This window comes from Macaca fascicularis, chromosome 1, assembly GCF_037993035.2.
Source record: "Macaca fascicularis isolate 582-1 chromosome 1, T2T-MFA8v1.1".
Classification (NCBI taxonomy): Eukaryota; Metazoa; Chordata; class Mammalia; order Primates; family Cercopithecidae; genus Macaca; species Macaca fascicularis.
The window spans coordinates 81,254,951-81,269,566 of record NC_088375.1 but is presented as its reverse complement, the minus strand read 5'-3'; the positions used below and the strand labels follow the sequence as shown (position 1 = coordinate 81,269,566).

Genomic DNA, 14,616 nt, shown 5'->3' with positions numbered 1-14,616 from the left:
TGCTCACTTAAAACCCCATGGCATGACTCAGTGAGAGATGGCAGCTTTGGAGTCAGCAGCACATAAGGTCCAGTCCCAGCTCGCTATTAGTTTACTAGATGACCTTGGGCAAATAACTTCACCTTTCTCAGCCTCAATTCCCTTATCTTTGCAAATGAGGCAATAGTAACACCTGCTCTGCAAAATTGTTGTTAGGATTGAGTGAAATAGCGTGCATATGTTGCCTCACAGTAGGTTCTTGTGAAATGTCATTACTGCTCGCATTTCATCTCACTGGCCCGTAATGTAGCTAGTAATAGCTGTCTCTTTTTATTGAGCATTTACTTTTGTGCCAGGCACTTTGTGCTTGCTGATTTACAGATACTATTTCTAATTCTTATAAATTTCCTGCAATGTAGATACTACTATTTCTGTTGACAGATGATGGAAACCAAAGCTCAGAAAGAACATGAAAATAAAATGAATGAAAATGAAAATAAGGTGAAAAAGTAAAATGCCCAAGGTCATGGCCACTAAGTGTTTGAGCCAGGATTTAAACCCAGGAAGGTGCACCTTTGCACTCTTGCACCTTTGCACTAGAGGCAGTGCAAAGCTGCCTCTCTAGAGTCTCTCATTAATCCACTGATTTTCTTATGTCTTCTTAGCCTGTCCTTTCTCACATTCTCACCCTCACACTTTCTCCTATTCTGTTCTCCTAGCTGACTTTTCCTTTTCTTCCTCTCTTTTCACTGTCCATGTCTTCTAAGCCAGTGTTTCTTAAATTTGTTCAGATGTCAGAAAAGCATGGTGCATTTCACAGAATAGCATGCGTTTTTTGCAGAACACTAAGAAATACTGATAAAATTCTATCATGTAAACCTTAGAATTACCTTTGCTAGTGGAAAATGTGGCTATTTTCTATGGATAATATAGAACTTATAGAACTAACTATAATATAGAACCCATAAGTGCATACACACATACACTCAAGCACAGCTAGGAACAAAGCATGACCAATTGCTTCCTACTCTTCTTAACTCACTACTCAATTATGTATTTCCTCATCTATTAGGACTTGCTAATAGACGAGAATGAGAAGGCACTAAGAATTTTCCAAAAAATCTATGGGAGGAAAACTGGAGGCTCAGAAAATTGAATACATGAATGTATGTGTGTCTGTGTGGCACTTTGGTCCAGTTTTTGGATACACTAGCACATTTAACTTCAGTGTCATCTCTGATAATAGAAGGGTTTGCTGATTGCAGAGAGGGTCAGAAATGATCCACTCTAAATGCTCCCTTACCTGTGGGCTTCCTAGGTTACATGGTGGGACACACACTCCATTTTAATCTTGTTCCCCTGATTTCCTTTCCTTACAAAAAATTCAGTTGCCCCAATTACCTTTAGGAGTCCTGACTGTAGGGGGTTCATGTATTGGAAAGGTTCACAGACATCAAAACACTCTGACGCCACAGATGTCTTGTGATTTATTTTCACCTTGTGGTGGTGAAGACTGACCTCAGTGTAGCCATCGGGGCTCCCATTAATGCAAAGAAAGCAAGCAACCTCATCAGAACACAGAAACATGTGTCAGCTTTTGATTTTGGCACCAGCCATTCCCCGCTGCTGCCAGAAGAAATCACGGGTTTACACCTGCTCCCTCACCTGTGTGCTCCTCTGTGGCTTCATTGTGGCTTCGAAACCAGGCACGCTTCAGATTTCTTATGTGAAGCTATTTTTTTTTTTCACTGAAGTTTCACAGTTGTCATCACATGCATTTTGTATTCCTTCAGGGACATCCTAACGTAGTGACTCAGAGATGGAAAGCAGGTGAGAGCCCCTCCCTCAGCACTGCTGGGTACTATTGATCTTAAATTTGATCTGTCAGCACATCTCTGAACGGGTAAACACCATGCTCCATCCTGCTCGGAAATAAGCAAAGCCCTAGCCTCATCATCATTGGCTTCCTTCAGTAGACACATGTATTGGCCTTCTGTGTTGTACAACAAAACAAAAGTGGAAAATGCAATGTGCTGTATAATGTTTATTGATTTTCCCTGAGCTAAAAGCAAAGTTTCAGACGTAGCCTTGGAGACGGCCAGGACTTTGGTACAGAGGGTTCCATGCAACTTCCTGGAATCATTATCCAGATTTAGATCGGACTGGGAACGGCTGGTGCGGTGACAGTTTTGTTGATTAGAATTCAGCAGAACTCCTGAAGAGAGAGGTTGGGTGGTTCTGTACAATATGGGAGCAGAGTCCCTGTCCTCCTGTTACCTCTCAGAGCCACATAGACAACATGCTGGGCTGTCTTGAGACAATGCCTTTGCACTCAGTATACAGGATCGCTGGCTTTCCTGCCACTTCTCCACGCTCTTCAAGGCCAACTTGAGACTTGAGACTGTAGCATTAAGAGCCAGCTTTACTACTGAGGTCAGCTACAGAGTTTCCTCATGATCTGGAACAGCACTTTCCAAACTGCACTGTGCATGTGAATCACCTGCGAATCTTGCTGAAACAAAGTTTCTGATTCAGTAGGTGTTGCTAGAGAGTACCAATTTCTAATAAGCACTTAGCTGATCCCAAAATGGACAGTCCCTGGACTGCAATTCATATAGCAAGAGTCCCGTGAACGGTGAAGACCCAGACCAGATACCATGACAATTTAATTTGCATACTGGCTCCACCATCCATCCTCAGCACGTAGGGGATGGAGGACGTCCTCTGACCATTGCAACTGTGGGGGCAGTGCTTCTCAACTTTGTCTACCCGTTAGAATCACCCTGGGGCTTTAAGACCTATCCAAGCCCAGGACCCACTCCAGACCAATTAGGCAAAGTTCCCCAGGTAATTCTGTGTAGCCAGGGTTGAGGAAGCAGTGGCTTAAGTCATTATTACACTCTTCAAATGCAGCACTAACATGGCAGAAGAAGGTGAGTGTGGCAGTAATAATAGCAACAGACATCTGGAGCGTGCATGTTTTGCTGTTTCACAAAGCAGATTCACATCTGTTATTTCTTCCTTATACCAACTGTATATGGTAGACTGCTGCTGTAAGAAGGTTACCAAAAAGGGGTGATGGCTCACAAAATGGAAGTTTAGTTTCACGTAGTGGCATTGAGTGAATATTGATCCGCCAGTGCCTCTTCATCCAGTCATTCAGGGGACAGTGGAAGCTCTGCTGGCTTCAAGGTGGGCTTCTGAGGTCCCCTAGGAGGGATCATCTCCATTCTAGGCAGGCAGAAGCATGGAAGGGCTTCATGGATCAAGCCTGAAAGTAGTAGCTATCATTTCTCCTCATATTCCATTGGCTAGAACTTAGAGAAACAAGGCAGAGTGGGTAACATGGGCCAGCTGGGTGCCCGTGGAACATGGATTATGGTGAGCAGCCAGCAGCCTCTCCGCCAGCTGTGTGGGGTAGATGTAAATGCACAGACTAACAGGGCAAGTCTTTCCTACATGAAGGACATCCAGGGGGCTGTATGGACCTTTGGAAGAAGTAAGAATGAAAATACCCAGTCAAAGCACCTGGGTTCAGTGGCTCAGAAGGATTTAGTAGGTTAAAATATTCTATAATACTACATTAGTATTCATTCATTGTACATTCTAAATATCCATTTAGTAGGTTAAAATATTCTACATTCATCTGCCTCCCCCTGACCCCTGCCCTGGAATTATTTGTATGGATAGTTACAAGGCACACAGACTGGTTTTAAGCCTCATTTTATTATTTTGCATGCAGTGAAACATATACATGGGTTTAGGACTGTGATAAGTGATACACAGTTCTCAACTCAGCCTCCCTCCCACTTCTGAGTGGTGGCCTTGCCTCACACTTCATTGGGAAAAGGGGAGAGGGCAGCTTATTCATGTCTCCACCACCCTGGCCACCGATCTGCTGGGGCCTGTGTCCAGCACTCATGCTTCCCTCCAGCCCCTCCTACGCCTGTCAAAGGCCAGCCCCTCCTTCCACTCATGTGGAAGATCACATCTTTCTCCTCCTGAAAGACTGCCCTCCTGCCTGGATTACCAACCTTGTACCCTGTATTGAACCATTCCTGCCAACGTCTTAACAAGATCAAGAGCTCTGGGGTGGGGGCGGGGCTCTCACTGGGCCCTCTGGCCTCTGCTTTACCGCTTCCCTGTGGCAAACTTCTCTAAAGAGTCACCTAAGGTTGCCCTCCTCTTTTACTCCCCAGCTCACTGCAGAATGGCTTCCCCTCTGCCACTCTATCGAAGCTGCTTTTCTTAGGGTCTCTACTGACTCCCCTATGGCCAAATCCAATGGCCACTCTTCGTTTTCCATCCTTCTCAGCTTGTGAGGATCCGCTCCCTCTTCCTTGAGACAGTCTTCCTCGCGGCTTCTGTGATGCACCCCAGTCTCCTCTGCCATCTCTTTCATCCCTGTAGGGTGTCTCAGCGTTTGGACTGAGTCCCGTTCCCCTTTCTGTCTGCCCTCTCCCACATGTGAGTGCATGCAGTCCCATGGCTGTAAAGATTATTTCTATGCTCATGATTTCTGAGTTCTGCATTTATCCCAGACTCTCTGGCTGCCTAACTGAACTGGATGACTTTCCCACTGGAAGCTCAAACACGACCAGTGCAAAACCAAGCTCTGTACCACTCCCTTGCCATGAAACAAATAAACCCAACAGAAACCTAGCATAGTCAATAGTACCACAATTGAGCCAGGTCAGAAATCGGGAGTTATCCTTGATTCTTTTTCTCCTAGCCCCCTAATCACCAAGCCCTATTGTAGAAACAGAGGAAGGACATTTGAGTCACTCTTCTTCCCACCACATTGGCTGTCACTGTCCTGGTCTGGGCCACCATCATCTCTCCAGGCATGGCAGCTGTGTCCTGGCAGTCCTGCCATGTCTATCCCTGCTCTCCAACAGCCTGTTTTCCACCCAGCTAGCTTTTAAAAAATATACTAGTCCCCACTCTTTGCAGTGTCCCTTCACACTATGATAAAATCCCGACTGCTTGCTGTGGTGCCATGCAGCTGCACACACACTGTGTGTGCCTGCCTCCCCTCCCTCATGCTGTGCAGCCCGCTGTCTTCTGCAAACTCAGCCACCATCCAGGCCTCTCTTCAGTGCCTCCAGCCCACCTTTACATGTGCCATCCCCTCTGCCAGGCACGTCCTCCTCCAGCACTTCCTGGACCAAGTCCTTCCTAGTCTTTATGCATCGTGCATTCCTGTATGCATTTATGATTGGAGGAGGGCCTCTCATCTCTGTAGTGAAGGGACCAGTGGTTTGGTTATTGTTTTCCAATACATTACAGACCAATAATACACAATAAAAACAGATTCTAGATAAAATGAAAAGACAAACACATAATACAAGTCCCATTTTTAACTATCAGATTCAACTGTAGTCAAATTGCATTATTTAAATGTAATTTAGTTATTGAAAATATCTATCAAAATAGAAATTGAAAACACATGGATGTTGTGACAAGGTCAAATTGATTTCTCTATTTATTTGTCATGGATTTGTAGCCAACAGTTGGTGTACCAGTAGGGTGCACCAGTGGTCTATGGACCCCACTGTGAATAGGGCTGTTCTAGATTTCAGTTTAAAAGTCATCTATTTAGGGGCTTTCCTGGACAGCTCATCTAAAGCAGAGTCTTGCACGCACACCTAATGCTGTTAGTCTCTCTTCTGTACCTCCTATTGGTCTCCAGTGTGGCACAGAGAATTTGTGATTAGATGTAACGTGAGCAGTTTCTTATCTTGAAATCAGTCTGTTGCTTAGCTGATAAGTAATTTCTTCCACCTCTCTGACCACCCATATTCCCTGTTGAAGGTACTTTGGGCACCTGCCTATGATTGCGGGGAAAGAGCAATTCCCTACCACCCTCCATCAGAAAACAACACCCAAGTCTACACCAAGACTCAAGCAGATTTTAGTCACCAGTTCTCAGTGGTAGAATCCAATCTGTAGCATCAGGGTGGGGTTGGAGACTCAGCAGGGTCCCTGCATTATCTACATTGAGGGACCAAGACCATGAGACATCCCCACATGACCTGCCCTCTCTTGATAGAGACTGTTCCACCCACAGACTCTCCTTCTTCCTGTTTATTTTCTCTTTTCCATTGCTCCCCAGCTGCACTGGCCCCTTGAAGTCTCACCTCTCACCTTCCCTAGGCCCGGGCCCTTTTCCTGGCCTCCTCTTGTGTCTGGAGACTCCCACATGGGGTGCACATGGCAGCTGTTCTCTCTGGCCCATCTCCACTGCAGAGGAAGCAAGGTGGGCTGGCCTTTAGTTTTTTAAACCTACTGACTCCTGGTTATCTAATCTGCTAGTAGCAGCATATACTTTGGATCTTACTGTGCATAAAAGAACATCTACCTCCTTTTGGTCCAGGTGCCTTCCAAACCCTGATGGGAGATGTGGTGCCCGAGAGCTCCATCCCAACTCCTGTGTGTGTGAGATTGTGCTATTAATGTTTTTCTCAGCAGATAGAGGAGACGGCCTATCCAGCCATGTAAATATCTATGTGTTTAGTTATTTGTCATCTGAGGATGGGACTGAGGTAGTATCCGTGGTTGTCCAAAAAATATTTGTTAAATAAGTGAATTTTAAAACGAGTGAAAGAACATAATTACTATACTTAGATAAGCGAATAAAGAGGATCTTATTTCAGAAAGTCCAAAATGCAAATTGTCCAAGCATAACAGTCTCCCTTATCTATGCTGGAGGAGGTGCCATAGTGCTGATAACGCAAAGCAGGAAGAGACAATGGAGGAATTCTTTCTTTCTTTCTACTTAGTGCATCGGCCTTGCTTTCTAGCTTCATTGTGCTTTGGGCAATAGGATTAGTTGCCCTTCCCTGAGCTCAGACAGTGTCGATGGGGGCCTGGATGTACCTAAAGACAGGAGAGAAGTGTTTGAGATTTATTTGCCTGTAAGAAAATGAAAATGCTCCAGCCACATGCTGGTAGTGGAGACAGCATGGGCTTCTGCAGCTGACACCCCCAAATCACAAGGTGGCCTTTGCCGCCTGGCCCTGTAGGCCCTCTGAGCCACCCACCTTCAGTGTTGTGAACAGCACTCACAAAAAGGGGCCAGGAGTCACCTGCAGAAAAAAATCAGAGCTGGACAGATAGAAGGGTGACTTCAGTGGGAGAAAGTGGCTCTGAGTCCCCTGCCAGTGCACAGGGAGGCTGGGTGACTCTGTCCCCAGTGAGCCCCATCTCTCCAAAGGATGGTGTAGTTCACCTCCCAGAAGAAGCCAGCCAGGGCCATCCAGGGCAAGGCAGGCAGCCCAGCCCTGCTTCCTTAAACCCGTGGGGCTGATGTGCCTCGCAGGCCTCCTTGGAGCAAGGCAGCTTCTGTCTCGCTGAGAAGATCCTGTGGCGTCTCCATGTGGGAATGGTCACAGAGCTGGCCATTGCGCTCCAGGGAGGAGCCCGTTGCAGGGTTCCCTGTGGCCACTGTCACCAGGCTGCCCATGATGGGGAGCATCTGGCCAGGGGGACACTTTTCTAGCTCACACACTTAATTGGACCACACCATGGGACGAGGAGAGGATCTGCCTTCGGTCGCATCTCTATTGAGACAGAGAAGCAGCAGGGTCAGACACTTTTGCCTAGGCTAAAAGTGGGATGTGAGGAATTTGGGGACTCAGACAACTGGAAGATGCTTTCTTTTCCCCACACTTTCCAGCGGCTTCACCATGTGGCAGGGTCGGGGTCATGGATCCCCTTCCCAGAAAACAAACCAATATTGGTACCTGATGTGAGCCTCCCTTAGCAAGCCACTGGCTCAGGCTCTTAGCTCATGCAGCCCTCACAACAGCTCTAGTGAGTGGGTATTATTTTCTTCATCAGACAGATGGGGAAACTGAGTGAGAGGAGGTAACTAACATGCCTGTGATTATTCAGCCAATGAGTGGCAGAGCTGGGCTTCAAACCCTGACTCATCTGCCTCCCAGTCACTACCAGGCATCCTGCCAGGTGGACAGGGATGGGCCTGGGCCAGGTTTGAAAGTGAGGAACAAGTAGAAATTCCAAGGGGTGATTCCAGGGACATTGGGAGCATAGCAAGGGTGGGGCAGTAGAGGATTTGGGGTTGTTCCAATGGCTTGGAGATGCTGCTATTATTTCCTGGGCAGGCAGAGGTGTTGTTAAACCCCCACAGCATGCTGGACACTAGACAGTCCCACACAAGAAATGAGTGCCTGGCCCAAATGCCACCACACCACCAGAGAAGCTCTGCAGGCTAAAACACTTATGTTTACTTTTTCTGGGTTCATTGAGATGCTGCGTAATATTAAGAAAGAAGTCGGCCAGACGCGGTGGCTCATGCCTGTAATCCCAGCACTTTGGGAGGCCGAGGCGGGTGGATCACGAGGTCAGGAGATTGAGACCATCCTGGCTAACACCGTGAAACCCCGTCTCTGCTAAAAATACAAAAAATTAGCCAGGCGTGGTGGTGGGCGCCTCTGGTCCCAGCTACTCAGGAGGCTGAGACAGGAGAATGGCATGAACCTAGGAGGTGGAACTTGCAGTGAGCCGAGATCACGCCACTGCACTCCAGCCTGGGCGACGAGCAAGACTCCATCTCAACAAAAAAAAAAAAAAAAAAAGAAATCTAATTTTGGCTGGATTCAGTGGCTCGTGCCTGTAATCCCAGCATTTTGGGAGGCCAAGGTGGGTGGATCTCTTGAGTCTAGGAGTTCAAGATCAGGCTGAGCATCATGGTGAAACCCTGTCTCTACAAAAAATACAAAAATTAGCTGGGCATAATGGTGTGTGCTTGTAATCCCAGCTACTTGGGAGGCTGAGCTGGGAGGATCACTTGAGCCCAGGAGGTTGAGGCTGCAGTGAGCCGTGGTCATGCCACTGTGTTCCAGCCTGAGTGACAGAGCAAGGTCCTGTCTCATACTTACATACATACATACATACTCTAATTATTACTAGCTTCCCAGGCCCCTGTAAAAGGGAGGTGGTAGGATTGTCTTCCCCAAGAAGACTAAGGAACAAGTTTCCAGGACTCTGAAAGGCATTCCTTTCTTTGATAGTGGATGGCAGTCACTTCTCAATTGCTGCTCAGACACAGAGCAGCCAGGCAAGCACTTAGCTCTTAAGTCAGAGATTGACTCAGGCCCCGTCCAGAGAGGACTGCTTGTCCACAACCATCGCTGGTCTAAAAACTTCAGTAACCCCTTGAAAAGCCTTTGGGGGGAATTTCAGTTTCTGGTTCTGCATGTAAGGAGTTCGGAAGTCACCAGTCTGTCCTAACAATGAGTAAAAAACTGAAGAGACTGAAAAATCAAGAACTCTTCAGGGATCCATAGGAGAAGTAAGGTCACAGGGCAAACTGCTGCTCTCAGTGTGGAGAGACAGAAAAGCACAGAGAGTCACGGCTTACCTGAGCAGAGATTCACAGGTGAAAACCACCAAGGGAAACGAGACAGTGATTGGGGAAGGTGTAAGAAACCTGACTGTAATTGATGAATTGTTGCAGCCTCAGTGTGGCCAACTCTAGAAGTAAAAGCTCTAGGGGGACCCAGTCATGGGGGTCCCCATACTATGTGAGTTTTACCTCCAGGAGCTCTACCAGGTTCTCACAGTAAACATTTTTCTCACACAGAAATCCCCTTGTGCTTCTGGCAGGGGGAGGCGAATGAGCCATTTTGAATTACGCTGGAGCAGTCTGTTCTTAACATGGTCTGTCCCCCAGAGAAACTTGCTAACTGCAGCCAAAACTGCTGCGGTGTTATCAGAGCCTAACTGACCTGGAGGAAGGGAATACCCAACTCCTGCCCCCTTTAGCCATCCTGTACCACCTAAGGCAGTGAAGAGAAACAAAACAAAACTGAGAAGCACTTGAGAAGCTCACGGTGCAGAGGCTCCGGCTCACTGAAAGACTGAGACCCACTCTTATGACTACAGAGTGCTTCTCCTTCCCCTGCGTGGCACCACCACATTACCAAAAGCCTCCTTACAGCAGTCCCCTTTACCTGGTACACCTTGTCCAGTTATCAAGAAGAAACTACAAGAGATATTAAAAGGCAAAAAACACAATTTGAAGAGACAGAAAGCATCAGAAGCAGACATGACAGGAATGTTGGGATTCGCAAACGGTGGATTTAAAACAACTATAATTAATATACTAAGGGCTCTAATGGAGGAAATATTCAGCATGTACGAAAAAATGGGCAATGTAAACAGAAAGATGGAAATCCGAAGAAAGAGTCAAAAAGAAATGCTAGATATCAAAAACACTGTAATGGAAACAAAGAATGCCTTTGATGGGCTTATTAGTAGACTGGACATGGCTGAGTAAAGAATCTCTGAGCTTGAGGATATGTTAGTAGAATCCTCCCAAACTGAAAAGCAAAGAGAACAAAGACTGAAAACAAAACAAAAAAAAAAAACAGAATATCCAAGGACAGTGGGACAACTACCAAAGGTGAAACATATGTGTAATGGGGATACCAGAAAGAGAGAAAGAAAAGGAAGAAATAGGTGAAACAATGACTGAGGATTTCCTCAAATTGATGTCAGACACCAAACCACAAATCAAGGAAGCTCTGAAAACCAGACAGGATACATGCAAAACAAACAAACAAAAAACAAACAAAAAAAACCTAAACTGCAACCAGAAATATCATTTTCAAACTACAGAAAACTCAAAATTTAAAAATTCTGAAAGAAGCCAAAGGAAAAACACCTTACTTATAGAGGAACAAAGGTAAGAATTATATCTGACTTCTCAGAAACCATGCAAGCAAGAAAAGAGAGGAATGAAACATTTAAAGTGTTGAGAGAAAAAAAACCACCAACCTAGAATTCTATAGCCCGCAAAAATGAACGTTCAGAAGCGAAGGAGAAAGGAAGACTTTTTTAGGCCAACAAAAGTGTAGAAAGTTTGTTGCCAGTAGGCCTTGCAAGAAATGTTAAAAGAAGTTCTTTAGAGATAAAGAAAGTAATATAGGTCAGAAAGTTGGGTCTACGTAAAGAAAGGAAGAACACTGAAGAAGGAATGAGTGAAGGTAAAATTAAAACTTTTTCTTTTTCTTGATTGATCTAGTAGATAACAGTTTATTCAAAATAATAATATCAAAACAATAGTAACAATGTAATTGATTACATATACTTAGGTATATTACACACACACACACCACACACACACATATATATGCTTATATATAAGTGACATGAATGACAGCAATGATACAAGGGATGGAAAAGAGGACAAATTAGGATCATTTTGTAATTATAAGGTACTCATACTACCTGCAAAGTGGCATTGTGATATTTGAAAGTGGACTTGGATTCATTGTAAATGTTAATTGCAAACTGTGGTTGTTAAAGGCAACCACTAAAAAAAGTTAAAAAAGAAGTATAACTGATATGCTAAGACAGGAGAGAAAATGTAATCAGATAAAATGCTCAATTAAAACCAGAAAGAAATGCTGGAAGTGGAAGAAAAAGTGGAAGATAACAATAGCAACAAAGAACAAAGGCACCAAACAAAAAAACAATAAAAAATATGGCAGATAACTCAACTGTGTCAATAACCACTTTGAATGTCAATGGTCTAAATGCACCAATTAAAAGACAGAGATGGCCAGAGTCGATTTTTTTAAATGATCCAACTGTCTGTTTTTTACAAGAAACCCATTTTAAATATGAAGACAAATTAATATAAAATAAAAGAAAGTATATGGAAAAAATGTACCCTGCTAACAGTAATTAGAAGAAAGGAAGAGTAACTACTGTGTATTTATTCCAAACAGAACAGATTTTACAGCAAGGAAAGTTATCCATGATAAAGAAGAGCATTACATGAAAACAAAGGGGTCAATTCCCCAAGAATACCTAACAATCTTTAATGTGTATGCATTTAACAGAGCATCCAACTACATGAGGCAAAAATTGATAGACCTGCTGGGAGAAGTAGATAAATCCACTATTAGAGATTAACACACCTTTATTGGAAATGGACATATCCAGCAGGCAGAAAATCAGTAAGGACATAATTGATTTCAGCACCATCAATCATTAAACAATAATTGATATACATAGACTACTTCATTTAACAACAGCAGAAAACACATTCTTCTAAGTCCATATGGAACACTCACCAAGATAGCCCACATTCTGAGCATAAAACATACCTTAACAAATTTAAAAGAATGGAAATAATACAATGTCTGCTTGTAGACCACAGTAGAATTAAACAGAAATCAACACCAGAAAGATGATAGGAAAATCTCAAAATGCAAACAGTGTACTTCTGAATAACATGAGTCAAAGAAGAAATCTCAGAGAAATTTTAAAAATATTTTTAACTAAATGAAATGAAAACACAACTTATCAACATTTGTGGGATGCAGTGAAAGTAGTGCCTAAATGAAAATTTCTAGCATTGAATGCGTATGTTAGAAAAGAAGAAAGATCTAAAATGAATAATCTAACTTTTTACCTTAGGAAACTAGTAAAAGAAGAGAAAATTAGATACAAAGTAAGCAGAAGAAAAGAAATAAGAATTAGAGCAGGAATCAATGAAGTTGAAAACAGGAACTCAATAGAGAGAATCAACAACACCAAAAGCTGGTTATTTGAAAAGATTAATAAAATCAATAAACCACTAACCAGGCTAACTAAGTAAAAAGAGAAAGAACATAAATTACTAATATCAGAAATGAAAGAGTGGACATCACTACAGATCTCATGGTCATTAGAAGGATAATAAAGGAATGCTGTGAACAACTGTATGCTCACATATTTGATAACCTAGATGAAATGGGCCAAGTCCTTGAAAGACACAATCTGCCAAAACTCACACAAGAAGAAATAGACAATCTGAATAGGCCTATATCTATTTTAAAAGTTGAATCAATAATTAATAACTTTTCCGAACGGAAAGCACTAGGCCTAGATGTATTTGCTGGTGAATTCTACCAAACATATAAGGAAGACATTATACCAATTCTCTATAATCTCTTTTGGAGGATAGAAGCAGAAGGAGTACTTCCTGACTCATTCTGTGAGGCCAGCATTACTCTAATACCAAAACCAGACAAAGGCATTACAAGAAAAGAAAACTACAGATCAATATCTTTCATGAACATAGATGCAAAAATCCTCAACAAAATGTTAGCAAATCCAATCCAGTAAAGTATTAAAAAATTATACACCATGACCAAGTGGAATTTATCCCAGATATGCAAGGCTGGTTCAGCATTTAAAAATCAATTAATGCAGTTCATCACAACAACTGACTAAAAAAGAAAAATCATTTCAATAGATACAGAAAAGGCATTTGACAAAATCCCAAACCAATTTATGATTTTAAAAAAACTCTCAGTAAACTAGAAATAAAGGGCAACATCCTCAACTGTATAAAAAATATCTACAAAAAACCTACAGCTAACACCATACTTAATGAAGAGAAACTAGAAGCTTTCCCATAAGATCAGGGACAAGGCAAGGATGTTCTCTCTCACCACTCCTTGTCAACATCATACTGGAAGTTCCAGTTAATGCAATAAGTCAAGAGAGGGAAATTAAAGGTATGCAGATTGGAAAGAAAGAAGTAAAACTATCTTTTTCACAGGTGACATGATCATCTATGTAAGAAATCCAAAATAATTAATCAAAAAACCCTCCAATAACTAATAAACAATTATAGCAAGGTTGCAGGATACAAAGTTAGTATACAAAGATTAATCACATTCCTATATACTAGCAATGAACAAGTGGAATTTGAAATTAAAAACACAATACCATTTACATTAGCTGCCCCTAAAATGAAATGCTTAGACACAAATCTAACAAAATATGTACAAGATCTATCTGAGGAAAACTACAAAACTCTTATGAAAGAAATCAAAGAACTAAATAAATGGAGAGATAGTCCATGTTCATGGATAGGAATGCTCAATATTGTCCAGATGTTCGTTCTTCCCAACTTGCTCTATAGATTCAATGTACTCCTAATCAAAATTCCAGCAAGTTATTTTTTGGTAGTATTAAACTAATTCTAAAGTTTATATGGGGAAGCAAAAAACTGAGAATAGCCAACACAATATTGAAGGAGAACAAAGTGGGAGGACTGACATTGCCTGACCTCAAGACATACCATAATGCTACAGTAATCAAGACAGTGTGGTATTAGTGAAATAATCGACAAATAGATCAATGGAACAGAATAGAGAGCCCAGAAGTAGACTTACATAAATATAGTCAACTGATATTTGGCACAGGATCAAAGGCAATATAATGGAACAAGATAGACTTTTCAACAAATAATGCTGGAACTATTGGGCATCCATATAAAAAAAAAAAAAAAGCTAAACACAGACCTTACACTCTTCCATAAAATTAATTCACAATAGCTCATATACCTAAATGTAAAATGCAAAACTGTAAAACTCTTAGAGTATAACATGGGAGAAAATCCAGATGACCTTGTGTATGGCGATGTCTTTTTAGATACAACACCAATGGCATGATGTGTGAAAGAAATAATTGATAAGTTGGACTTCGTTAAAATTAACAACTTCTGTTCTGCAAAAGACAATGTTAACAGAATGAGAAGACAAGCCACATACTTGTAGAAAATATTTGCAAAAGGCATATCTGATAAAGGACTGTTATCCAAAATATACA

At 42.5% G+C, this 14,616-nt stretch overlaps 1 protein-coding gene across 20 annotated transcripts in view; it reads left to right on the top strand.

Annotated features, from left to right (window-relative positions):
• SUSD4 (sushi domain containing 4) overlaps positions 1–14,616 on the top strand; it is a 148,765-nt gene that overhangs the window by 118,760 nt on the left and 15,389 nt on the right. For 4 of the 20 annotated variants that reach the window (XM_074026910.1, XM_074026917.1, XM_074026911.1 and 1 more), the window contains one exon: positions 6,095–6,238. The exons of the other annotated variants lie outside the window; for them this stretch is intronic. In XM_074026910.1, coding sequence (XP_073883011.1) covers positions 6,095–6,238 — 144 coding nt within the window. The remainder of the gene's footprint in view (positions 1–6,094; positions 6,239–14,616) is intronic. 20 annotated transcript variants of the gene reach the window in all.